Source organism: Dipodomys merriami, unplaced genomic scaffold (genome assembly GCF_024711535.1).
Source record: "Dipodomys merriami isolate MVZ:Mamm:240054 unplaced genomic scaffold, mDipMer1.0.p SCAF_55, whole genome shotgun sequence".
NCBI classification, from domain to species: Eukaryota; Metazoa; Chordata; class Mammalia; order Rodentia; family Heteromyidae; genus Dipodomys; species Dipodomys merriami.
Window position 1 is genome coordinate 9,371,614 of NW_027206124.1, and position 27,796 is coordinate 9,399,409.

The 27,796-nt window shown below is 53.5% G+C and overlaps 1 protein-coding gene across 2 annotated transcripts in view; it reads right to left on the minus strand.

Annotated features, from left to right (window-relative positions):
- Positions 1-5,303: 5,303 nt before the first annotated feature.
- Atxn10 (ataxin 10) overlaps positions 5,304-27,796 on the minus strand; it is a 108,840-nt gene continuing 86,347 nt past the window's right edge. For both annotated transcript variants that reach the window (XM_069999845.1, XM_069999846.1), the window contains 3 exons: positions 26,330-26,393; positions 5,985-6,172; positions 5,304-5,571 (listed from right to left, as the gene is read on the minus strand). In XM_069999845.1, coding sequence (XP_069855946.1) covers positions 5,569-5,571; positions 5,985-6,172; positions 26,330-26,393 — 255 coding nt within the window. In that variant the 3' untranslated portion in view covers positions 5,304-5,568. The remainder of the gene's footprint in view (positions 5,572-5,984; positions 6,173-26,329; positions 26,394-27,796) is intronic.

Consider the following 27,796-nt stretch of genomic DNA (forward strand, 5'->3'; position numbering starts at 1 on the left):
GACGGCCGGTCTTACAGCCACTCTTTGGCCCGGCCTGCTCCTCACGGGCCCAGCGTCACTGCAGGCTCCTGACCCTTCTCAGGTGAGCGGCCGCTCCCCCCCCCGCCCCCCCGCCTGCGCTGAGCCACATGGCCCACGCGCTTAGACCATGTGTTGAAAAAGGGGTGTTTGCAACAGGTCATGAAGAGGAGCAGTGGTGGGCTGTTCAGGAGGCTGAGCTCTGAGGATCACAGTTCAAAGCCAGCCTGGGCAGGAAAATCTGTGACATCTCTGATGAACCACTAAAAAGCTGGAAATAGACTTGTAGTTCAAATGGTAGAGTACTAGCCTTGAGCAAAAGAGCTCAGAGACAGCGCCCAGGTCCTGGGTTCAAGCCCAGGGGATGCCCCCCTCCCCCGCAAAAAGTGGATGCTGCCCGAGCTCTGCTGAGTGCCACAGGCCATAGATTCTCCCAGGTTCCTGGTCTCCGGCTCCGCCCTCTGCAGGAGCCCCAGCAGCTGGCTGCCATTTGCTGGTGTCTTCTAAGAGCAAGGCAGCATATTTAAATGGAGGACTTAACGGAGGGACTTAATGGGCCTTCACTCCTGTTTGGTTAAGTTGTTGCTCCGATGCTGAGCTCCTCCTTCCGCTCGGCAGGCTGCAGGCCCTGCTGTCCTAGGACCCACTCCAGCTCCACAGGTGGGCGAGAGGTACCTGACCCCTCCCAGGCCGCCCCCAGGGGGGCCTCCTGGCAGTGGCAAACCATTAGGCAGCTCCCAGAGCTGTTTCTCTTGGCTAGAGCCCATCCACATTGGCTCCCAGCCTGGATGCCCTTCCAGCCCGCACCTATCTGCAAGCTGGGGCTTGGGCTCCGTCCTCCGGGAAGTCTCTCCTGAACACCCTGGGCTCTCTTGGCACTTTGGCCCCTGTTGGCATCTTTACTGATCTGAACTTCAGCAAGGCCAGAACACCATGAGCTGGCTCGCTAGGGCTAACCTAACAAGACAGCACAGTGGTGGCTTCAGGCACGTCTCCCAGTTCTGGGGAATGGACATCTGAGGCCCAGGTGGGGCAGGCATCTCTCCTGGGCCTGCGGCTGGCTGCCCTCCCGCTCCTCCCTCCCCTGGCCGCCCCACCGCCCTGGATCTCTCGTCTCCAGATTTCCTGGGAGGACACCAGTCACCCTGGGTGAGGAGCGTCTGCCAGTCGTGGTGCCCAGAGGGAGTGGGGGACCCAAACGTACACCTGGAGGGGTACAACCCAGCCCTCACCCCATTGGGCTGCCAGCCCCGGTCAAGGGCCCTGGGCTTGAATGAGCAGTCAGTACTGGATCCTCTCTGGTGATTGCGGGGGGGGGGGGCCACTTCCGCGCTCCTCCCCCTGCCGCCACACTGGACCCCCACGCAGGATGTGCTACCCGAAGCTGCTCGCTCGACACTTCGGGATCCTTACGGGATCATGCTGTGATGGTCCACCGTGTCTGTGAGCTTGACGGGAGCCCAGATCCACGTGAGTGCCTCTGGCTGTCTGGGCAGGTGTTGGTGAAGAGATGCACATCGGAACTGGCAGAGTAGTGTGCACCCAATGTGGGTGGCCTTGTGGCGGTTCCCCTGGTTAGGTGGGGGCTCCTGCCGGCAGCCTGGAGCCTTTTCCACCTCCAGATTACACTGGAGCACCGGCTCCTCCTAGATGGGGGCCCCCTCCCCCCTCCATCTCCTGGCAGCTCACTCCTCATGGGATCCGCCAGTCGCTGGCAAGGCAAGGCCCTCTGTGGTTAATCAGGGTGAGATTCCCGTGGACTTTCCTGCCCCGGCTGGCTTCGAACCCCTCCTGAGTAGCTAGGATCACAGGTGTGAGCCAGTGGTGCCTGTCTTTCTTAAGGACCTAAGTGTTTGTAAGACCTTCAGGGAGGATGGCCGTCTGGAGGGTGCTTCTCTCCTGATGGAGCCCACCGCAGCCTGGCCGGCTGGGCACTCGCAGAGCCAAGTCCCACCCAGCCCCCTGGTGCACGCACGTCAGTCTCCTGCTCCTGTTCCTGCTCTTTCCTTTCCTCCTCCACCTTTCGGGTTCAGGTCTGCAGCCTCCTACTGCTCAGACGGCTTGGGCACTGCCTCCATTCTCTCCAAGTGATGATCTTCCTCTAACAATTCTCTATGTGCTGCTTTCCTTAGCACTTGATGATGTGCTCTAATTTCCTTTTCTTCCTTTGACCCAAGTTATTAAGATTTCTGTAAGCATGGATCTCCCTAGTTCTTTGATACTGATATGTACCTTAGTTTGACCATGGCCAGAAAACACGTGTATGACTTCTGACTTTAATCCTCTGATTGGGGGGGGTGGAGGGGCTGGGAAGGTGGCTCAGGGGTCAAGTGCTGGCCTACCATGCATGAAGCCTTGGGTTCGATTCCTCAGTACCACATACACACAAAAAGCCAGAAGTGGCGCTGTGGCTCAAGGGGTAGCAGTGACAGCCTTGAGCAAAAGCAGCTCAGGGACAGCGTCCAGGCCGTGAGTTCAGGCCCCGGGACTAGCAAAAGAGAATTATTATTACAAAATTTTAACTTGGGACACAGAGCAATGAGCAATTTTGGTTAAGTGGAAATAGGGCCTGAACACAGGACCTGGTGGCTTTTTACCCTCCCTCCCCTTCAGTCTCATGGATTCTGCCTCCACACACGGGCCTGTCCCTGCTCTGCCCCCTTCTCTGGCTTACGTTCACATGGGAGACCACCCAGACTGCACTCTGTCCTTTCACCCCAAGACGCTTCCACGCCGGCAGAGCACCCGGGGCCAGCACCCTGGCCCTCAGCACTGCACAGCGAGAGGTCCTGGCCACAGCTACAGGCTGGCAGAGCACCCGGGGCCAGCACTGCACAGCGAGAGGTCCTGGCTACAGCTACAGGCCGGCAGAGCACCCGGGGCCAGCACCCTGGCCCTCAGCACTGCACAGCGAGAGGTCCTGGCCACAGCTACAGGCTCAGGCACCTGGAAGGCAGAGGAAGGGGATGCAGTCCAAGGCCAGCTGGGGCCACAGTGCAAGGCTCCATCTAAACACCAAATGGCTCCGTGTGCCCTCAAGCATGAGGTCCTGAGCTCCAGCCCCAGCACTGACAAGAGCAAAGAGGGAACTGGTTAAAGATTCATATACACTGTAGAAGATAAGCCAAAATTCATATTGGTAAAACGGCACGCAGTACTTTACCTAAAACCCCAAATAAGTTGTACAAAAATGCATTAGAGGAAAACAGCCATATTGTAGCCTGACATTTTGCAGACGGAGCTTTTGACTTTGCGTGTGCAGGCCAACACAGCTGAAGCGATCAGAACCTTGGACAGCACCGAGGCCCGCGGTCCCCTCCCTCACATGAGTTACAGGTCTTGCATTTAAGATCCGTTCTAGCTCTACGGTTTCACAGGTAAACAGCGTCCTTCACGGGGAGGACTACGGGCAAACCTGCAGAGCTTTCTTCCTGGCGTCTAGGATGAAAGTCAAAGGACAGTGAAAACCCACGTCCCACCTTTCCAAATGACACACTTGGTGGTTCTGCGCCGAGCCAGGAGGCACACAGAAGGACCCGCAGCACAGCCCTCGGGCTGTGCAAACCCATCTCTCTCAAGTCTTGCCCATTGTTGAACCAGCACAAAAGAGCCATTCTGCCGACACTGGGATTCATTTCCAAGCACAAGCTTTTCTTCTGCGCCTGCCACAATGAGGCAGGCTAAAGGCTTTGCCAGTTTGCTCTTGGAAACAATACGCTCAACAAAACTCGCTGGGACCGTTCTGGCTCTTTACAAATTTTGCAAGGCTGGCCTGCTTTCTTCCCTTCTAAAGGCTGACTGAGGGGCGATTTAATCCTCTGCAGCATGTAAAACACGGCTCTCGACGCCGCGGGCCCACTGGCGGACACAACGGGCTGTGTGTCCAGGCTCTCGACGCCCCAGGGAACCAGAGGGAGCCACAATGCAGCCATCGGCGTGTTTCCACCGCACGGGCCCCACTTCCCTGCCGGGACGCACAGCCACGCCCAGGCCCCTCTCACAAGGACTTACTTGTGTTTGTTATTACACGGCACACAGCGACATGTCTGTGTGACTCCAGTGATGTGCACACATCCATTGAGGGGAAGAAAGAATGTCCACTGCAGACTCCTTCAAAGGAGAAAGGGACCCTGCTGTTTGCTTTTGGGCAGTCCTCTATGGAGAGGACAGGGTTTAACTCTTTGTGCCCCAGAAGGGAACGTCTTCTACGTGCATTTTAGTTTAACAATGACTTCTCTACAGACCAAACTTCACAAGGCAGTCACACACAGACTGACCACGGGGGCAGCACCTGGTGTTTCTTTAGCTACAGCCTACCGGAGATGACCCACGCAAAGCCGCTGCCCCACCCCCACAGCTCACCTGATGCTATTCTTGAAGCACTACAGGATGGCGACAAAGAAACTCAGAACCACTGCATTTTGGAGTAATCATTTTTTGTGGGTGTGTACTAGTCCTGGGGCTTGAACTCAGGGCCTGGGAGCTGTCCCTGAGCTTTTGTGCTCAAGGCTAGCACTCTACTGCTTGAGCCACACTCAACTTCCGGCATTTTGTTAATCAACTGGAGATCAGAGTCTCATGGACTTTGCTGCCCAGGCTGGCTTCGAACTGTAATCTTCAGATCTCAGTCCCCCAAGTGGCAAGGTTTACAGCTGTGAGTCACTATTTTTGTAAAATGTTTGGTTGCGGCGTCACTGGTTTATATTTTGGCAGGTTCAGTGGTATGAACTCTATGGGCATTTTAGTCTAGAACATGGTTGTCCAAGAAGATAGATGTGCTAAGCACTCTGTGCATGATTTATTAATGATCTGAAGGTTGGAGTTGTGTGCCCAGTCCAGTGCCATCTCTGACACAGTGAAACTGCGTCTGCAGCCGCAGCAGAGCTGGGAGATGGGGCTGTTCCGCCGACCAACATGCAAGGGCCCTTCACTGCCTTGGCACCGCACCCGGGTCCCAGGGTGAGCCCTCCCTCCCTCTGCTGGAAGGCAGGCCCCAGTCTGGAATGACAAGAGTTAAGCGTCCCCGTGCCCTCTCACCCATTTCCAGTCCCTGCTACATTCCAGAGCCGGGCTCAGTGACAACAAAGTGCCTAAGAAGGAGGCTCTCGGATTAATTACCTGGAAATGAGTCTTGTCAATGTTCCGGCAAAGAGAAGGGAGAGAGGGATTGTGAGAATCAATCAAAGTGAGAAAGGGCTTTCACAGTCCCCAGAGTTCAGAAACCTCGCTGAGCAGAGGGGACTCAAAGGAGTGGAGCTCACAGAACCCAGGCAACTGTCCCCGTCTTTGCCAAACAGGGTCTGTGCCCTCAGAGACGTTTATTATTTGCTGCACAGCGAATACAATGATTACCACAGAAACACACATCTACCGCAGGCAGGGAAGCGGGGACACCCTTGCAGAGGAAGGGGAAACGCGGGGACTTGAACCTACGACACTCGGGGTCCCAAATCTGTACTTCTACTTCAAACACGGCAAGTCTGCGTACTAGAACATGAAACATCCACAAGCCAGATTCTGAAACTTCATGTGCCTGGATGGAGAGGCCACTCACTGAGGAGAAAACAGAAACAAAACCACAGATACGTATTACAAACGGGGATCTGTGCACACCATCAGATACAGGAAAGCAAGTGCAGAGCTCCAGCTGCGTTTGGGCACTGGGGAACTGCGCATCATGCCGGACATCAGTTCTTTTAACAGTGGAGCACATTACCTAGCTTGTAAAGAGAACATGATTTCCTTCAGGAACTTAGTTTTGGACTACACAAACGTTTTGCAACTCCCCCCCCTTTTTGTCCGCATGGGGTTTGAAAGTTTAACTTGCAAGCAGACAGCAGCATAAATAAAGCCTGCACAAGTCGTCTGCAGTCCTCTATGCGGTGCTGTAACCATGGTAACCATGCAGCGGGGCACTGTCCTCTTACAGCTGCAGGGCTGGAGAGGACAGCTCTCAGGACACTTACCGGTGGGGGTGCGTCACCAGTGGACTTCAGAATCAGCTTTTCCCCCTGCTTTTCCACTTCAAACCCCATTTTCTTCAGTAGGGATGTGTCAGCTAGGCCCTGGTCCTCCATCTTGGCAATCAGATCCTGGTTGTGGCTGTTGTCTTCGGTGAGGTTTCGGATAGCATACACCACCCACTGCATCAGAACTGAGGCCAGGGTGAAGGAACCGACAACGTGCGATTACACAAGACAGAGAGGAGCAGCACGGAGCACTGTCCATCAGTGATTGCGGACGATGCACCCTATGAACACACACCAAAGTGGAAAACGCGCTACAAGAGCGAAGCGTGCACATGAGTGGTCTCGGGGAGCTCAGGAGCAGAGAGACCAGGGGCCGAGGCTCATGACACGAGGCTGCATTGGGTTAGTTACATCGAGAACCAGGGAAAGACCCCAGAGAGGTGAGATCAGGCTGGGGCAGGAGAGCTTCCTTCTTGACTTAGCCCAGTCCCAGCAGGACCGGCTCCTGCGAGGCTCACGAGTTCCCCTTGTCCAGTGCTACAGACAAAGCCCTCACCTGCCCCGCTTCTAGTACCCTTGCTGCTCTCCCTCCTGGGCACTGAGAGTCCTGTACACCAGCCCCAACCAGCGTGGTGTCTGTCAGGGCAGGGTGGGGCAGGCGGGCTGGGGAGGGCAGTGCGGTGTCTGTCGGGGCAGGCGGGCTGGGGAGGACAGTGCGGTGTCTGTCGGGGCAGGTGGGCTGGGGAGGACAGGCCTGCACTGGGGTTCAGGGAAGATGACAGAAAACCCAAGCTGGAATAAACACTTCCCTAAAGACTGAGGCCTCCTGCCACGACCGATACACGCGAGTCCTTTGCCTCAGGGTTCCCAACTCCAGAACTGGGCACGTGGCTCCTCCAAAGGTGTCAGAGTCAGCCTCTGCTCCTGCCCCACAGCCTGCACTGGAGCGTGGCTGGCTCTGAGGTCCCCCCCCCCACACACACACACAATGGCACAGCTCCCACACCTCGCCCGAGAAGCCAGAGGTGTCATGGAGCTGCTGGCTCTGCCTCTGCTCTGACTAGTTCACAGAAAATAATAAAAACCGAACTTGCTCCCTACAGGCTGCAGACAGCGAGAGCGGAGGAGCTGCAGGTTCAGCTTTGTTTTGGCTGTACTGGGCTCGAACTTAGGATCTAACACTCACTGGCCAAGTTCTCCACCATCTGAGTCTTTCAGTCCATCTCTCTGGCCAGATCTTTTTTTTTTTTTTAAAACCACAACCCACTAAATGAATGAGAACGTTTCTTTGGTAGTATGGGAGTGTGAACTAAGGGCCTTGTACTTACTAGGCTGACGGGAACTAAGGGCCTTGTACTTACTAGGCTGATGGGACACTCAGGACCTCACGCTTACTAGGCTGACGGGACACTCAGGACCTCATGCTTACTACTGATGGGACACTCCGGATCTTGATCTAACTTTGGTAGTATGGGAGTGTGAACTAAGGACCTCGTGCTTACTAGGCTGACGGGACACTCAGGGCCTCATGCTTACTAGGCTGATGACACTCCAGATCTTGATCTAACTTTTGCCCCTGGCCTTGAACCAGGATCCTCCCACCACCCCACGCTGTTCCCAGACCGTCACGCCCAGGTCTGCTTCTGATCACTGTGTTACCAGCGGCTGGGCCAGCTCCCAGCACAGGGCTGGGCTCGTGTTTGGGGGCCTGGGGCCTGCACGCGGCCTGGCACAGACAAGAGGCCCCGCCGGCACTGCTGCGTGGCCCACCCACTGGCCTTGGAGGGTTTCTTGCTGAGGCCACCGTGGCGTGGGTGACGGCTTCCAGAGGCGCGGCGCAGGCGTGGCCCCACCTGGGGTGTGGGTCCATCCTTGGCTGCGCCCGACGGGGCCCAGCTGACCTCTGCCATCCTCCCCCTCCTTTATGAGGCTTTTGCTTCCCCGAGGCTGAATCGCTACACCCCATAAAGCCTACGTTCAGGTCCCCCTCGCTCCTCACGCCCTGAACCTCTACTTGGTGCCAGCACAAAAACAAAAACAACTCCCGGTGTCGGACACGTCCAGCACCAGTGCATTTCTGAAAAGCCAAATTATGTGTGGCAGCTGCTTCGCACCCAGGACAACACGATCATCACACGCATTCATGTTCTCGCCGTGGAGGAGAAAACGGAAACTGATGAGAACTGTCTGGAAGAAACCGCCGCTGAGGCTAAGCTCGGGCGGGCACGCTGGTTCTGCGCGAGACTCCAGAACCAGAACGTCTTCTCCTTCCTGAAACGCCCTGGCTGTCCACATGGAGGTAACCGAAAGCCAACAGACTCCCACAGCCCACGGAGAGCGCCCGGAGCCCACGCCAGCGGCGGCGCCACCGTACCCCCTGGAGGGAGCCTGCCAGCCAGCGCCTCCTCACGGGCCGTCTTCCCGCCCTGCGGCCACGCCCGCCTGCCAGGCCGCAGCCACCAGGCTCGGCAGCACGGCAGCTCACCCTCTGTCCGCCTGGCAGCGCGAGGCGTTCTCCGCAGCACGACTGACGACTGGCAGCATGCACGCAGCCCTGCGTCTGAACCCCAGCCAGAGCTGCAGCACCTGCTCCGGGCTCCCATCCGGGACCCTCGCTAACGGTGCGCACCCCTCTCCACGCGCTCCTCACGGGCGGTGGAACCAGCCCACCGCCCGGGGCCAAGCTCAGCCCCCGACTGCTGCGGCTCTGCACTCTAGCTTCCTACCTGCCCACCTGCCCTCTGTCCTACAGCGTGGGACATGTGGGAGGGATGTGGACGCAGCTGGCCAGGCAGCGGATGGCGGGAGGGGTCAGACGCCCCCACGGTGCAGCTCCAGCTCCGGGAAGGCAGCTGCGGTCCCCCCTGTGGCCCACGCTGCCGGCGGGGAGCTCTGTTGGCACGTCCTGACGTTCACTGGCCAGAGCCTGCCACTGCAGCCTCACCCTCCAACGCCAGCAAGCCCCGCCCGGACCCCAAGACACACACGCCACAGGCAGGCATCCCGCCGTCTCCCCAAACGTATCCAATAGCAGCAGCGCGCCCGCCCCGGCGCCAGTGCCTGACACTCATTCACGTTCTCCCCAAGGAGAACCCAACAAGGAGCCCCTCCAGCCCGCGGGCAGACAGGCAGAGTGCCGTTCCTCTGTGCGAGCACCAAGAGCTGGGGTGCCACCCGCCCCCCCGAACACACACCGCTCAGGGTCTCTGGCTTGCTCTCATCTCAAACAGCGAGACGGGCACACTGTCCGGGGTTTGTTAAAATTCAATTTTTACAGTTGTTAATATACACACACGTGTGCATGCGTGTGCACATACACACAAGGTTTGCCTTTACTCGGTGTTCAGGCCCTATTTCTTTCTTTTTACTCTTTATTTGTGGTAAGGAAGTTCCCGCCCAAGACCAATATGGTTCAGATCACTGTGGTGTCCCACGCACCTGGGAATTCCACTGGTGTCTGGAGTCCAGGCTGGCCTCAAACTTGCAATCTTCCTGCCTCAGCCTCCTGAGCAGGAGGGCTTATGTTAACCTTTGAACTGGTATGTAAGAATAAGCAATTGGTACAAACTTGTGAAGCATGCACCCTGTGGCTCACACTGCATGAGGCTGGATGCGGGCAAACGCCTCCTGGTCTCCCACCCTGAGTGCACCGCCACCTCCATCTCCCCAGGGCACAGCACAGGGGCTTCTCGCTCCACCCCTCTGGCTCTACCTCCGCCACTCCATACCCAGGCATCAAAGAGCAAAAGCAAAGAGCAAGAAAATGTACCTTTCCACAAAGCGTGGGTTGAAAAGAAAAGCTCTGGGAAGTGCCGCCCTCGGGACCCGGTGCGGGCTCTGCAGTATGTATGGGCTCCGTGCGGGCTGTGAGAGGCTGGGCTGCTAGTGCAGACCGGGCACTCTCCAGGGCCACAGGGAGATTAAAGGCGCTTCCAGTGATGTGCACACTGCCCTCTTGTTCCCTCTGAAGAGAGACAGGGAGCAAGAAAGAGCTGGGGAGGAAACTAAACATCTTCAGACGTCTCTAATCCTCCCAGCACTGGAGGAGCTGGACTGTATGCTTAGCTTTGCTCTTGCAGGTTGCCATAGCTACCACAAATAGAAGCCGCCTCGAAAGCCGGCGACCAGCGCAGAGCAGCACGGGCTGGGCTCGGGCCCGCCCCTCCACAGCCGAGCGCTCGGGGCCACGACCTGGGTCCGGGGGGCTATGGTGGCAGTGAGCACTGTGCTCCACGCTGCAGAGTCAAGCTGGGAACAGGGTGCAGGCGGTGGGGCACAGGCTGTGGACAAAGAGGCCCACCAGCCTGTGGCCTTGTGAGTAGCAGTTAGATGACAAGGGAGCAGGAGCTGCTAGGAAGGCAGAAATAGAGAACCATGCTTCACGGCCAGCCCAGGCGAAAGGTAATGATCATTATGATCAATCATCTGGGTGTAGTGATGCGCACTCGTCAGCCCTACCAGCAAAGCCAGGCTGGTCTGGACCAAACCGAGAGAACAAATGAAAAATAACTCAAGCAAAAGGGTCCGGGGCATGGCTCAAGGGGCGTGGTAGAAACGCACAGCCTCCCCAGCAGACGCCTTCAATTCCAGCCCCAGTAATGCTCAAGAGGAAAAATAAAAGTCCCATCAAGTGAGTGACAATGTTAGTGGAGCCACATGCTGCTGGGGCTCATACATGGAGTCCCACCTCCTCAGGAGGCTGCGACTGGAGGATCACAGTCCAAAGCAAAGCCCACGATATTCCACCTCCCACTGACCAAACAAAAAAGCTGTACTGGAGGTATGACCGAAGTAGTAGAGCACCAGCTGTGAGAAGCCCCGAGTTCAAGCCCTGGTCAAGATATGTGCGCGTGCACACGCACACACGAAACCATCACAAAGTTGAGAGAGAGCTCACCTGGCCTCAGGCACACATTCCTACCTAGTCATCAAGACCAGCCGCAATGACGGCCCTGGTGAGCACAGGCCCAGGACGCTACCTGGAGCAGCGAAGGCTGCTAAGAACAAGAAGCAGGTTCTCCTCATTCCACAGCTTCCTCTCCCTCCTACCGTTCCTTTTGATTAAGGCCTCACCCCAAGGCGCTCTCACTCGAGCCATGCCTCCAGACCTATCTGCTCTGGCTATCTTGAGATCAGGTCTGGAACACTCCTCTCCAACAGCTGGCAACACAGAGGGATGTTAGGCAGATACCACCCCGTCTAGCTTTTAACTGATTGACATGGGGTCTCATGAATACTTTGTCCAGGGTGGTCTTGAGCTATTAATCCTCCCAATTTCAGCCTCTCAAGTAGCTAGGGTCATGGGTGTGAGCCACCATGCCGTTTCACATAGTTTTTCGTGTATTTTAACGGTAGAGTAAGAACGGTACTAACTGACGCGTCCGCAGGCGCGGTCCTCCTGAGCCTGCTCCCCAGCGCAGAGCGGAGCGGCGGGACGCAGCGGGTGGAGAGGCGGAGCCAGCACTGTGCCCACCTTTGCCAACCTCTCCCTGAGCACAGGAGCCACCAATACATACTGCTGAATGGACACATAAATGGGGGCTGGGCATGGTCATGCATGACTGCACCCCCAACTACCAGGGAGAAATGCAAGTCTGAGGCCAGCCCAGATGAATGCAGTGAGACTCCCAGCTCAAAAACAAAGAACAACAGAATGCAAATAAAATAAAATACTACTTTCTTTGTAGGGGCAGCAGGAGGAGGAGAAAAAAGATGAACACAAAGGCGCAACGCCTATGTGCCTCTGATCCTATAAAATAGTATTTACCGAAATGAACTCCGGGGAATGGAAGCAAAAAAGAAGTGACAGGGGCAAGAAAGATCAAAGGGAAGTCTATGTATGTATGAAAACAGCACACTGAAACTAAAAACAAATGGGAGAGGATATGAGGGAATAATAGGGGAAATTGGACGGATGTATAGAAATATCACAACGAAACCCAAATTACTATGTGAGATAATAAATGTGTTTTTCTGAAGACACCAAAAGGGCTGTGGTAGCTCACATGGCAGAGGCTTGCACAGCAAGCGTGACCCTGGGTTCAATCTCCAGTAGCACAAAATAGACAAACAAATGAACTACTAAAAGTACTGGGCAGACCAGGCACCAGTGCTCGCGCCTATAATCCTAGCTACTCAGGAGGCTGAGATCTGCGGATCACAGTTTGAAGCCAGCCTGGACATGAAAGTCCATGGGATTCATCTCCAGTGAACTACTCAAAAGCTAGATGTGGTGCTGTGGCTCAAGTGGCAGAGTACTACCCTTGAGCACAAAGAGGCTCAGGGACAGCTCCCAGGCCGAGTTCAAGCCCCAGAACTGGCAAAAAAGATAAAAAATTTAAAAAATTAAAAACATTTAAATGAAAAAATAAAATATATGCAGAGATTGTATGCACTTTTCAGGATATGTGTGTGCGTGTCCCTTGTGTGCATGGTAACAATCCGCACGGAGTCTGCTTCCAGCGCACTTGTTTCCAGGCAGGCCGAGGCTCCCTGCACAGCTGGTGGAGAAGGGAGGCGGGAGGGCAGCCCCAGGCAGGCGTCACTGGGTCTTCACAAACCACACGAGTATCTGCACGGGCTGATCAACATCAGAGTTCAGAACTTTTAGAGCATGAACAAGGGAGCCGTTTTAAAGCTTCCGAGAAGCACTTTACTGAAAACGAGAGACGCCAACTTCCACCACGTGAAGGGGAAGGACATCCCCGTGCCGAGGGCCGCGGGTCACGGGGCCCGGCGACCGGCTCGGGCTTCCGGGTCCACGTCCGGGAAGCAGCGCTCGCTAGGGGAGGCAGCGCTCAGGGGTGGGAGGCGCCCTGAGGCGCTGGCGGAGGCGAGGGGAGGCCCTCCCAGACCTCACGGCCCAGCAGGCCGCTGCTCTTCTCCATGACAGCCCTGCTCTGCTACTCACTGTAACACCACTGCCGCCGCCACGGTCACTGTCCCCTGCGCTCACACCTGCTGTCACCAGCGCTGTCCTGGCCTCCTCTCCGAGTGGGTCGGCACGGTGCAGACGTCTCGTTCAGAACTCAGCCGTGGAGAGCTACAGCCACCCCAGGGCTACACAGGGCTGGGCAGACTGCAATGCCCACCACAAACCACCATTTGGCCTCCTTCTTCCCGCTCCAAGTTGCTGGTGCGCCAGCATCTCATTTCCCTCAGTGCCATGGACCTCAAGCGTCTCAGGGAACACCACGTGTGGCGCGCCCTGGCTTACAGGCTACAGGCTGTTGTGTGCCCAGAGCATTCAACAAACCAGAGCCCAAGTCATGCACACAGTAATGGCTAACAGCCAACACTGAAAGCAGGGAAAGAAAATATGAACTGAAGGGGGCGGGGAAGGAAATGATTGTTGGATTTGTAAATTAGAGGTCACACCACGAAAACTGGAGAAGAATGTGTGCGCTTCACACCCACCGGCAGCCAGGCGCTCCGCTGGGCTCTGGTGTGAGGGACGGGGGGCGTCCGGGAGGCGGTGCCAAGGCCCTCAGAACGGGACAGCCCCATGCCACGCCTGTGCGACTCCAGGCGCTGCGGGCACGCCCACCGGGCATCCCAAGCACGCACCATCTGCGTGAGGGTGAGGTCCGTTTCTCCCCCATCTCACAGGCCTCCTCCCGAAGCCTGAACATCTGTCCACCTAAGGGAAGTCCCCGCCAGGCAGCAGGGTGGGCAGGCGGAGAACCTGGCGGCCGCCACCCTCGGTCTGGACATAGCTGGGCTCCGGGCTTTGACCTTCAGTCCCAGAGGCAGAGCCAAGAGAGAAGAGAACTGCGGCGGGCCGGCCAGCTGGCGGTGAGGTCATGGCCTCGTGCGGTGCCAGACAGTGAGCACATGCCTGCCCACCCAGACGCCCCTGCGGCCGCGGGGGTGGCGCGCGCAGGTACCTCGGGCTCGGCTCCCGGGGCACTGGGGCTAATTCAGAACATCCCCTGTTCTGGAAGCACTTTAGCAACCACTTCAAGGCGGCGCGGCGGGGCGGACACTGCCTCCCTATCGTGCTGCAGGTTTCAGGATCACAGACAACCAATACCACTTCTGACTCAGCCCACACCAAAGGCAGCGGGCCACAAGTACTTCCATTTGTCACTGGGGCAGCACTCCAAAGGAGACTGCACGCAGCACGCGGAGCAGCGAGCCCAACGGGTGTGCAGCCTGCCAGGGTCCGCCCCGGGCCCTCACCCGACTCCTGGAGGGCCCAGGCTTCCCAGGCCAGGCCTCCTGGCCCCGCTGACTGGCTCAGGCACACGCCAGAACAGCATCCTCCTGATCCGCTGATAAGGGTGGCTCCCCATTGCCTCTGTCAGCTCTGGGCTGGGCGCTGTTAACGAGTACATGCCAGTGATGAAGGGCAGGCAGGCACTGTTAATTCCCTGTGTACTGACAGTGGTTCAGTGTATGCTGATAGTGATTCAGTACATGACCATAGTGATGCAGTATATGCAGAGATTCAGCTCAGCATGCTGATAGTGACTCAGTGTGTACCCAGAGTGACTCAGTGTGTACCCAGAGTGACTCAGTGTGTACCCAGAGTGACTCAGTGTGTACCCAGAGTGACTCAGTGTATACCCAGAGTGACTCAGTGTGTACCCAGAGTGACTCAGTGTATACCCAGAGTGACTCAGTGTGTACCCAGAGTGACTCAGTGTGTACCCATAGCAAATCAGTGTAGGCTGAGAGTGATTCAGGGTATAGCCATAGTGATTCAGGGGAGAGAGTGGCAGCTTCATGTGTTTCAGGACAGAACTTCAGAAAGAACAAATGCCAACCCTTCTAACCCAGAGAGGCCCCGGGTGGCAGCATGGTGTCTGAGCTTTGCTCCTGGTGACCAAGGAGCCAGAGACCAGCAGAGCCTGTGGAAGCGCCAGGCCCGTTGGCCACGTGGATTCTTGTTGGAGAAGCAGCCTCAGCCTGGACTCTGTGCCTAGCACACTGCTACTCCCAGGCCACGCAAAGCTTGGCAAGAGGAATTCATTTACATGTCTCTCAGATATGCCAAGTCCAAAATGGCAATTTTCACTGTATTTGAATAAAACAGGAAAACTAATAATAGTAATAGCACAGCCACAGAAATATCCAACCTTTACAAAAGCCGTGTGACTATCCTCATCCAACAGATGAGGAAATGACAAAATCAAGACCGAGGAGGCCCAGATCCTACAGTGGGAAGCGACGGGCCTGGGTCCAGATGCAGACACGGGCCCACGTTCCTTCCCACAGAGCCAAAGGGCTTCTCAGCATGTGCCTGGCCTCGGGGAGGGAGAGAGCCCGCTGCAGGTTGGGGGGGGGAGGGAGTGGGTGGGGGAGGGAGGGCAGTCCTCCTGTCATTCTGGCCGCAGGATTTCAGCTCGGCTAGGCCTCAGGGAGGAACAGCAGAATGCACAACTCTTCCAACAGGTCTCTCCTACCAAAGACACCACAGGACAAATTCAAATTGCAGACACCATTGGAGCCACTTGCTGCCAGCAGCCAACGAACCGTGCAGAATGAAATGAAAATGCAGAATAGAAAAAGCAATCTCACTGACATTACAGGACATTAGGTTGGCCTAGCACTGATGACAGTTCAGACTTAATAAAGGACGGCCAAGGGTCAAAACCAGTTCTGAGCGCAGAAGGATGAAGACGCCCAGTGTGGACATTCTGGTGGGTTTCAGAGCAGACGCGGCAGGGAGCTCAAGGCCTGCACCCTTCTGGGTGCGAGCGCCCTCTCTATGTGGCTCATTCTCTGGACCGTGGGCCACCACGGTCTTCCCCTCTCAGCGGCACTGGAAGGCAGCAGTCCCAGGCTGGGAGGGCCGGGGGCTGAGAGGCCCGGACGCACAGGAGCTGGTGGCTCGTATTAGGGGCCATGCAGTCTCCGACCCCTCTCCACACAGAGGTCCACGGCCTGAGCTTCCCTTGGTCAGGGGAAGAATGCCACCACTGTTATCTATTTTGCAACATGCATTAGGGCATATTATGCGGATAATTCTAACAAAAATTAATAACATTTTACAATCTTATTTCACGAGAGTTGGTATGGTGGATGACATGAATTTTGTTTTCCCCAGAGCTAGAGGACACAACTCAGGACCCTGCACCTGCCAGGCCTGTGCTCTTTCACTGAGCTAAATCCCAGGCCCAAATTCTGTAACCATTACTTTGACAAAGAAGTCTCTCTGAAAATATTGGAAAGTACTAAAAAGTAGTTTGCTTTTGGGGAGAAATTTGTTCAATTATTTTGAGATACAAAGAAAGCCTTGAAGGTGTTGCTCATCTATTGGAATGCCTCTGCAGAGCTTAACTGTGACTAGTCCTTCAAGGAAGAAACAGGAAGACATTGCACCCAAGGCTGGAAACAAAGTCAAGGCTTAAGGGTGTGGAGCACAGCAGGCGTGTTCAATTCCAGCTCTGTCATTTTACAAGCAGCGGGATGCCAGGCGCTTCTCTACCTGGAGGCCTGGCCCAGTCCGGTTTCCAGATGGCTCCTCAGAGACAAAGGACTCCACACCCTTACGATCTGACAACGTGCCCAACAGCACAGACTGTGGGGCCGAGAGGTGAGGTTCAAGGGGCGCTGCCGGACCTGCTAACCCTGACAGGGCCATCTGCCTTGACCTTCCCTGCGACACAATGGCAAAAACACAAGCACAGGGCGACCATGAGTGCTAGAAAACAAAGATTTATCAAGAACGCTCCGCAGACTCCCAGCAGACACCTGGGATTAACGTCTGGGGTAAAGGTGCCACTCAACATCTCTTTTGAAACTAGTATTGTGAATGCAATGGAGCATCCTCCACAGTTTGGGTGGTTTTGGGTTCTTCAGTGTTGGGCGGCCACGGCTGCCTGATCCTTTCCCATCTCTTCAACTCTATCACCATTGAGACTCAAACAGCGGATCTCTATCCTGCCCTCGCCCCGCTGGGCAAACACTCTGCTCTCCTAAGTGGGAAGAGACCCTTTGCATCTTTTGGTGACTGGATTCTTCCGGTTAGCTTCATGTCCACAGCGCTCCTACATCCCTAAGATGTGGCAGAACCATTTACTTTCTTCATGCTTAAGTAACAGTCCATGGCATGTATGGGCTGCATCGTCCTTACAAATCCATCTTCTGCAGGACCCTGAGTTGCTTTGTGCTGGGGTACTGGGGATGCTGTCACTACAAATCTGGGCCTCCCACTTTCTCACTTTGTTTATGGCTGGCGTTCTACCAACTGAGCCACAGCTCCACTTCTGACTTTTTGTTGGTTAATTGGAGATGGGAGTCTCATGGTCATTTCTGCCTGAGTTGGGTTCGAACCACAATCCTCAGATCTCAGCTTCCAGAGCAGCTAGGCTTACGGGTGTGAGCCACCGGCGGCAGGCTTGCTTCCTGGATTTGTCAGGAGCAACTGTACAGGTTAAGAAGTGGTGTCCCACTGTAGTTAGAGGTGTACACCTCTATGCACCTTTGCATGCACTTCATGGTACTTCCTGGTCATTTCACAGTCTTTGGAGAAATGCCTATCCAAGACTTTATCCACTTGGAAATCAGCTTTTTGCTGTTGGTTTTCAGAAGCTCATGCTATATATTCTGGGTATCAATACCTTTTCACTCAAGTGACTTTCAAATACTTTCTCCTATTGCATGCATATGTTTTATGTAGTCTAACTTGTCTCTTTTTGTCTGGTGTTGGTGGCTGTCAAAATGAATAAACCATTGATAAAGCTAATGACCTTTTTGTCATGTCTTTTTTTTTCTTCTGGTTTCTAGTTTTACTAAGGCCTTTGAGCCTCCAATTTTTCTTGTCTTTTTTTTTTTTTTTTTGGTGCCACTTTTCTTTATCACTAATGGCTGGTATTCTACCACTTGAGCCAGGCCCCAGTCCTGCTCCTTGCTATTTTGGAGTTCATGTCCCAAGGACTCCTCTGCCTAGACTATCTTAGAAGCCTGATCCTCCAGATCACAGCCTCGAGTAGCTGGGATCACAGGGACAGGCCACTGGCACTGGCTTTATCTATCTCTTAAAACCAACTGAGCCAGGAGCCTGTGGCTCAGGCCTGTAAACATCCTAGCTACTCAGGGGGCTAAGATCTGAGAATTGTGGTTTAAGGCCAGTCCGGACAGGAAAAGTCCTGTACTCAGGATGCGGAGGGAACTGAAATCGCCAACCACTCCCGTAACGCTGTCCCTTTCCTCCTTCAGCTTTGCCTGTGTTAATGTGTATGCTCCTCTCACCTCCCTGCTGTTTAATCTGGTATTAGTCTGATCTGGTATAAGTACCTCGGCTTTCTTGGTTACTACTTGCACTAGTAGCTTTTTCTATTCCATCATCTCCAACCTATTTGTGTGTAAAGCGCTAAAATAAGTTGCTTGTAGATAGAGCACACAACTGAGTCATGTATTTATCATTATATGAATCTCTTTTTTGTGGAGAATTTAACCCACTTATATTTAGAACCATTACTAATAAAGATGAACTTAAGTAATTTCACTAAGCTTTCTATATAACTTTTCAATATAACTTTATTTTTTCCATATCTGTTGTGTTTAAGTTATCTTTTGGGTAGTGAAACATTACATTTATTTTATTTCCTTCCATGTATTCTCTTGTTACCATGGGAATGACATCTGACATTCTAAGGTCACATAGCATAATCTGAACATACAACAGTTTAACTTCAGTACTTGGTAGGTGACAAACTATTTCTCTCTAGCTGCTTTCAATCTTCCAGAAGCTTGATTACAACGTGTCTAGGTTTAAGTATCTCATCTGAGCTATAGCTCAGATAACTCTTTTCACCAAACCCAGGAAGCTTCTAGACATTCTTTCTTTACTCTGCATGTGTATGTTGGTCTCATGGCCATTGTCTCAAAACTCTATGTGGTCAGCCTTTTTCTTCTCTTCAAACTCACCACGCTCCACGGTTCTGCTCTCCAGCTTTCCAAGCCTTTCCTCTGTGTTCTCAAATCTGCCCTGGAGTCCTAGTGAGCCTCTTTCAGGTTTATCTGTTTATTTTCTACGTCTACTGATATTTCATTTTGTTCACACATCATTTTCTTACTGTTCTTTACAACTTGTTTTTCATTCTGAGTTTATTGAAGATATACATCTTAAAGTTTCATTCCAATAGTCCCTGGCAGGACGATTTCAAAAATAATTTTTGGCCATTTATTTTTTCCTTGGAGTAGCTATGTTTTCCTGTTTTATGCATGCCTTCTTCCTGGCTGCTTTCAATTTCGTCTTTCAGAAGCGTGGTTACGATGTGTCTGTGTGTAAGCTTCTCATCTGAGCTGGAACTTGGTGACATACCTACTTCTTTTTCACCAAACCTGAAGTCTCAGGTATTCTTGTTTGGCTGCTGAAAACTGGACATTTGAACCTACTACCACAGCCACTATTGTTTTTGTTTCAGATTGTTGCAGGCTGTCTGTTGCAAGAGCAGTCTGATTGTGTAAGCAGAGTTCTCCTCGTATCTTTTCTGAGTCGTCTTCCCTGGGGATATATAGTACCTACAGTTTTCAAAACCCCAAGTTTTTAATGTCCAGATTCCAAACGGGAATAGGAGAAAAAAACTACAGGGAACTGCCCACTTAAGTCCCTCATTTCAGCCAGGAAGGCACTCACAGCCAGCAGGGGAGCGTAAGAGCCCAGGCCTCAGTTCTTCCCGGCACCTGTGATCACAAGCTGAAGCCAAAAGAGCATGGGCCCCGACTGCGTGGAGGACAGTCCTTCTAGCTACTCGAGCTTACTCCCACAAGCTGCATGTACACTGCTGCAGGAACACACAGCCAGCTGTATGCAGCAGACGGTGACTGCACAGACTGAGATGGACTGAAATTCACCACACTTCCCATCGAAGCCTTCCCTGGAATCTGCCAGCCTTCACGGAACGCCGAGCTCTAGTGAGTGCAGACTGATGAAGAGGTTCTAAGGTGGCGGGGGGGAGGACACTAAGGGCTACATGGGTGTTTGCTCTCTACCTGCAAGTTGGGCAGATAGATAGATAGATATAATGGTTCCGCTTTTCTGTCTACGTACTACATTTCAAAATGAACACGAACAGGTGTTGTGTTTTCATGTGAGGGCAGTAAGGACTGGGACTGGACATGTCAGGAGTCCCCGAGCAGCACCAGTCAGCAGACCGCACAGCAGTGTGGCTTCCACTCTGTCTTCCCAATAGGATGGGGCTGGCCAATGTTACCAGCTGCACAATTCCCGATGCCTGGTCCTTTTCTGTGTCAGAAACCCACCATGAGGAGGTCATTTCCTTCTTGAAAACAGTCTTCTGGCACATCCCACATCGGCTCACAGCAAACACCATTTTCATTTCTCTCAAAAATTAGCAGTGTTTTAACTTCTCATAGGCTTTTGCTGTCTCTAACCGGGAAGTGCAGCTCTCTTTGGATATGAGAGCTCACCGTTCTGTGACATTCTATGAGAATGTAATACCAGGCCTTTTTCCAAAAGCGAAGGCAAGGTTCTCTAGGAAAGGCAGGCCCATCTCTCACACCGACAGTGCGGCTCTGTGCGGCTTCCTGCTTCTGTCTCCCGGGGCTTTCACACCGTCCGGCTGTGCTCGGCTGACCCTGAGGAAAAGGTCTGTCCAACCCCACCCTGGCACACCTGGCAGCTCACAAAACCCAACTGCCCCTGTTGGGGAGCAGTGGGCCAATTTCGCCCAATGGCCAGGGCTCACAAAGTACATCACAACAGTAGAGTGGCCAGGGGCCCCAGTCGCCTCTCTACCTCACAGCTTCTCACACCACACGACAGTCAGTGATGCCAACGGTGAGCGCAGCCCAATCAGCCTTACTTTACTTTACATCTTCTGGCCTTCAACTAACATCCAAGGAAGGAACACGTCACAAAGCCACAGGGACAGAAAGCCCAACACACCAGAAGCCTCTCTTTCCTTCTGACCTCGCCACATGCCCAGAAAGTGACCTCCAGGAAGAAGAGCAGATCTGCCGACAGGGGTCCAGGCAATCAGAAGACACAAACCTCAGAGACACCCTCGTCATGGTCACCGGGAGGAGAGTGGCGGAGGCGGGGCTTCCTTCCCCCAGCCCACAGCTCTGCCCCGCACATGCTGTCCAATGACTGACCCACAGGAACGGAGGGGCCTGCTCGGTAAGTCCCAGAGGAGAGTGGAACACCCCCAATGGATGACTGTGTCTTTAATATGCTGGCTCCTGGTACAGAAACAGAAGGTGATACTTCCTGCTCACAGCGGTCTTAAAATAAAACAGTCACGGAGCTACTATTTAACAGTTCTGAATGGCTATGTGCACTAATGGTGTGACCAGATTCCTCAGTTGCTGTTAAATTTGACTGCGGTCCTTTTAGTCAAGCCCTAACAATTAGTTACCTGGCACATGTTTATGCCAAACTTCAGCTATTCATCTCTCTCAAGTGTCTTACAAAATGCATATTGTGTGTGCAAAGGTATTAAAATAACACAATGTAAAACAGTTACTAATTACTTTCCTAAATACACATCTACAAGTCACTGCTCTTTTAAATAAAGGAAGCTAAGGGAAAAAGAAAACTGGCAAATAATTAACCTTGCAAATATAGTTGTACCTTAATAGTACCAGGGATGCCAATCAGGCAAAGTCCGCGCCTGACTGCCCTCCAAGCCGGTGGCTCAGCAGCTCCTCGAGAAGGGCTACGGTCATGGAACCGCCATGAACGTGTGCTCCCTGCGCAGGGACAGTCCCCAGGTAGAGCCATCTGGGACAGCTGATGGGCTTCCTGCGACTGGCAGGCACCAGGCTGGACGGGACCGCAGGCGTCAGGGCAACCCAGCCAGCCACACAGCAGAGCCCGCCCGCCCGCACGCACGCACGCACGCACGCACGCCCGCACGCCCGCACGCCCACCCACACGCAGGCACCCACGCACGCACGCACACACGCCCGCCCGCCCGCACGCACGCACACACGCACGCACGCACGCCCCGCTGCAGCTGCTACCTTCGCTCTCATCTCACATACCAGGATACCAACTTGTGAAAACACAAGGTTAAGAATGACCAAACCCTCTTTACTTCTGCACTGTTATTCATGCATAGATAAACCAGGAGACGAGCAAGATGTAAACATATTATCTGAGTAGACCATTTTGCATCTAAAAAGTGCTTAGCTAAACTTCTAACTGCGTGGTGACATCGCTTAGGCTAAGGTTTCTATAGCACGTTCCTAGAGCTCCAGCTGTGCCGTTTTCAGCGATGGAAGCAAGCTGGGATACAAGGTATCAAGGGCAGCCAGCACCAGTCAGGGTGCTCAGAAAAGAATGGCTGCTGTATGTAAATTTAAGCCACAAGTGTTAGTTTCAAACCAGTTACACATGGCGACGCTTAAAGACTAAGTGACCACAGAGATAGAAACTTACGGAAACACGGTGTCCTCCGAAAGCCAGAGGATGTACAGGAAACTGTGTCCACGGCAGTCTCACATGACTTCCTGTGTGGGGACAGGGCAGCGGAAGTGGCTACTACAGACTAGAGTACATCCCGCTGACACACGACAGAAGCGACAATGGCCCTGACAAATCCTGCCCCCAAGCAGGTAACCAGATGCAGCAGAGCCGGGCGAACGCAGGCTTCTCAGAGCCCCGGACAGACCACACACAGGACCGGAAGGGTCATGTGGCAAGGAGGAGGGATGCGCCTGCCGTGCCTCGTGTGTATGCAACGGACAAGCCAGGCTACAAGTGCATACTGCAACAGTCCTCCTGTGATGCTGAGACGTGAGAGACTGTAACCGTAACTGTAAAGTCTCATTTCAGACAAGCGTACCAGGGTTTCAACTCTGGGCCTCATGTTTGCTAGACTGGTGCACTGACGCCGAGCCATGCCTCCACCCTCCCTCCTGATCACTAGTCATCCTGAGGATAGAGTCTCACTTCCTGGCAGGAGTGCGCCGGAGTCAAGACCTATCTACTTTATACTTCTCATCTTGTGCACCCCTGAAATGGAGTCTCTCAGACAGCACATCTGAGCTGGCCTGAAACCACAAGTTCCCAATCTCATCCTCCTCCCTGTAACCCTGATGGCAGATTCCTCTGGACAGACAAAGAACTGAGCACCCATAGAAGTGGGCGAGGAAAGAGACAGAACGGAGATTGAGTCTCTGGTCCCAGAGCCAAGCAAATGCCCTCATCACTCCATACCATACTTCCTGTGCACAGATTACAGGGAAAACACACATGGGGCAGAACTGAGGCTGTGGAGCACAGCAGATTCTCTCCCCACGAAGCCATATCTGCTCCACACAGGATTATGGGGGACAGTTTGGCTAGTATGCCTATTACTCTGAATATCTTCCCATGCAAGGAAATTCTGTCACAAATGAGGTCTTTCACTCAAAAGGCGGGGCGGGGGGAGGAAGGGGAGAGAGAGAGAGAAGAAAAGAGAAGAGAAATAAAAAATAAAAAAAATTAATTAAAAAAAGATAAATCTAAGAAGCGTACAAGCCCATTTGGGCTCTCCTAGCCCTGTCCTCACCCAATCCCCCAATAAAAACAACAGATATAAAACCCACATAAAGGCCAACTGATCAAAACACAGATCAAAAAAAGAAAAAAAGAAAAACATTTCAAATAAAGTTCAGCTGTTCCTATTTGGAAACAACAACAACAAAAAAATCCCACTTGCCACAATAAACTGACAAATAAGAAATTGACTCTGTGGCCTCAGAGCTGGAATTTTCCAGTGGCATCGACTACCCTGTCATTACCGCGGGTGACCCAAGAGGGAGTGGGGCGCTGAGCAGCTGGGCTGGCTGGACTGGTATCCCCAACACAGGAGCTTGCAGGGCAGGGCAGGGCAGGGCAGGGCAGGGGCGGGGGGGGCAGGGGAAGGGGCAGGGGCGGGGGGGGCAGGGGCAAGGGCAGGGGCAGGGGCAGGGGCAAGGGCAGGGGCAGGGGCAGGGGCAGGGGCAGGGGCAGGCATCCTGGTCTGGTCGGCCTCCTCTGAGCTGTCACCTCTCCCTAGAAATGGAAACCCAGCTCGTCTCTGCGAGCTGCTTCTAGAAAGTGGGAGAGAAGACTTCCAGTCTTTTCCGCACACGGAGATAGTGTGCGACGTTAGCCTGCTCTAACAGGCCATGCAGCCCGCAGCCCTTCCTGACCCCTAGGAGCTGAGCAGTGGACATCTTCTGGCCCACCTGGATGACCTGTTTCGTAGAACCTCAAGGCCCATACTGGCCCATGGAGAGAGAGGCTGATCTGGGGAGGGGAGTGGGTATGTCAGGGAATGATACAGAACATCCAATAAATATTTGGTGTGTGACTAGGTATGATGGTCCAGGCTTGCAATCCCAGCTATCAGGACTTAGAAGGAAGATGGGAAGGTCAAGACCAGTTTAAGGCCAGCCCCAGCAGTTAGCCTATTTCAAAAAACAAAACATATGCTTAGCACAGTAGTTCATGTCTGTAATCCTAGTGACTCAGGAGGCTAAGATCTGAGGATCAAGGTTCAAAGCCAGACCAGGCAAAAAGGTCTATAAGACTCATCTTCAATTACTAGCAAAAAAGTGGAGCAAGGGGCTGAGAATGTGGCTTAGTGGTAGAGTGCTTGCCTAGCATGGATGAAGTCCTGGGTTCGATTCCTTCATGCTACATCAACAGAAAAAGCCAGAAGTGGTGCTGTGGCTCAAGTGGTAAAGCTCTAGCCTTGAGCACAGTGAGGTGGGACAGAGCCTAGGCCAGGAGTTCAAGTTCCAAGACCAGCAAAAAAAAAAGGGGAGCTGTGGCTCAACTGGTAGAGTGCCAGTCTTGAGTGAAAAAGCCAAGCAAGAATATAAGGCTCTAGGTTCAATCCCAAGTACTGGCAAAAATAAATAAATAAAATCACACACAACAAAAGGACTTAGGTGTATGGCTCAAGTGGTAGAGTGCCTGCCAAGCATGCTTGAGACCCTATTTCTAATCCCCAACAAAACAAAAACTTAAAATGGAAAACAACAAAAACCACTTTGCTAATATTATTAGAAGAGTGGGTTACGCCAAATGAATGAATGGTTCCACTCTGCCTACCGTCTCCCACAGTCCACACGTCACCGGGGCTGGTCACCACGTGGGCAATGAATGAATGGTGCCACTCTGCCTCCATCTCCCACCGTCCACACATCACCGGGGCTGGCCGCCTCCCCACGTGGGCAATGAATATGAATGGTTCCACTCTGCCTACCGTCTCCCACAGTCCACACGTCACCGGGGCTGGTCACCACGTGGGCAATGAATGAATGGTGCCACTCTGCCTCCATCTCCCACCGTCCACACATCACCGGGGCTGGCCGCCTCCCCACGTGGGCAATGAATATGAATGGTTCCACTCTGCCTACCGTCTCCCACAGTCCACACGTCACCGGGGCTGGTCACCACGTGGGCAATGAATGAATGGTGCCACTTTGCCTCCATCTCCCACCGTCCACACGTCACCAGGGCTGGTCGCCTCCCCACACTCTGCCTACCGTCTCCCACCGTCCACACGTCACCAGGGCTGGTCACCTCCCCACACTCTGCCTACTGTCTCCCACCGTCCACACATCACCGGGGCTGGTCGCCTCCCCACACTCTGCCTACCGTCTCCCACCATCCACATGTCACCGGGGCTGGCCGCCTCCCCACGGGGCCATCACAGGCCACACAGGGCCGGGGCCAGGGTCGGGACCGAGTCAGCTCTCACCAGGGAAGGTCGTAGTTAAATGGCAGCTTTCAGCTTCAACTAAACCGGCTGTACCCAGTCCCTAGTTACTCACTACTGTATTAAATCTATTTCATAGCACAGTGATCTGGTGATGAAAGAAAAGACTCAAGGAACGGTGGGGAACACCCTCCAAGGAGCGTGGCCAGTCAGGTAAAGGGAGAGCCAGCGTTCCCAGCTTCAGCCACAGAGAGCTACAGGACACAGCCCTTGAAGTGAGAAACATGTGCGCGCGGCGCTAGCCAGCCAGAGAGCCCCACGCCCCCGAGCTCCCGCGGGACCGCATACTCCTATTCTATAGCAACCCCACATGGAGCATTTTCAGACTCTGTCTGAGAACCACACTCACACGTCAGGCTCGCCTGCCGGCACGCAGCACAGGACCCACACTCCTCTGCCCGAGTTCCACTGCCACCTTGAAAATGTAGCACACCACACCTGGAAGGTTTTAGGAGTGACAGACCAGCACACTATGACTGTGAGAAAATGGCTCAGTTCTTAGAAAGAAGCAAGCAAGGCGACCAGCCCATTACAGACTGCCTCACACCAGCAAAGAGACTTGTCCCCGCAGCCCGGGTGAGCCCAGGAGGGGGTGCCAGGCCTGCAGGCAAGGACACCCCTGTCCGGGCAGGACCAGCGTGACCACGGGCTCACAGGCAGGAAGGATACAGGGGTTGCTGTCGTCCATGCTACAGCTGTCCAGAATCAGGGGAATGCCGTCCAACTCGTTCACCTGCAGACAGAGAAGACAAACAGCAGGTCAGGACCAGAGGACGCAGAAAACTTCGTGTGGTCTGACAGTTCCGCACACCACCTGTATCAGTGCAGAAGTACTGAAAAGCAGAAATGGAAACAAAAGTACCTTTATTTTCCTTTCACCTTTCCTCAGAATGGTTGGGGTGATGGGTGGCCCCATCAAGAAGGATAAAGTAGCTCATCTTCCTAACCCTGCCACAAGGATAGGACTCCAAACAAACCTGAGCTCTAAACCTGAAGAATGAAAAACATAACACTAGGATGGAACTAATAGCAAATTTCCTCCAGACTAGTGGTGCCCCCTGTAATCCTGGCTACCTGGGAGGTGGTAATGTCATGGGTAAAAAGGCATAGGGGGGAGGTTCCGGTCTGAGGCCAGCTGCAGGCAAACATGTCAGACCCTAGTTAAAAATAACTAATGCCAGGTCTGCTGCTCATGCACTGGCTCATGCCTTTAATTCCACCAATGTGGAAAGCTGAGATTAGGAGGGTTTCATTTTGAGGCCAACCTGGCCAAAATGTTAGTGTTCAATAAATAAACTGGGCATGAAAGTACATGCCAGTCATTGTAGCTACACGAGGTGTAAACAGGAGGACCACAGTCCAGGCCCAGTCCAGGCCCACCTGGAAAAAAGATGTCAGACCCTATAGAAAACAATAAAGACAAAAAAGGGAGGCGGCTGGGGGGGGGGCGGGGTCAATGGCTCAAGCAGCTCCTGTTATTGTGAGGCTTACTAAAGCTAAAACCCTAGTACCACGGGAGGGAAAGAAGCAAAGGCAAAGAAAGAAAATGTTTTCTACTTATGATCCAAAATCCAGAAACAACAGTTCCAGTATTTTAGACCGACTACATTTTTTAATGGCTGATGAAAATTTAAAAAAATACTTGCAAGATATCACTGATTTAAAATATAGTTATCTGCAAAGCAGGAGGACAGATGGAAACCAAAACTAGACTAGAGCACAGCTTGGTGCACAGCACAAGCGCAGCAGGTACAAGGCCCCAGAGAGCGGATTGCTAGAACACGTCCTGAAGAACGCACAGGGCAGACGCAGTTGAAAACCTTGCGTAACACGACAGAGATAATGGTGACTCTGTCACGTATGACATCACATGATTTGTGGACTTTGGATCCTGGTATGGATTGGGGGATTTTTTTGGTGTCAGGCCTGAGGCTTTTGAGCTACTCTGCTTAAGGCTAGCACTCTACCACTTGAGCCACAGCTCCATCAGCTATTTGGTGGTTAAGTGGAGTTAAGAGTCTCACAAACTTTCCTGCTTTGTTAAGACAGTCACTGAGTAGCTAGGGTTACAGGTGTAAGTCACACCTGGCTAGACTTGGTTTGTAAAAGAGTCTATAAAACATACCAGAAGCTGAG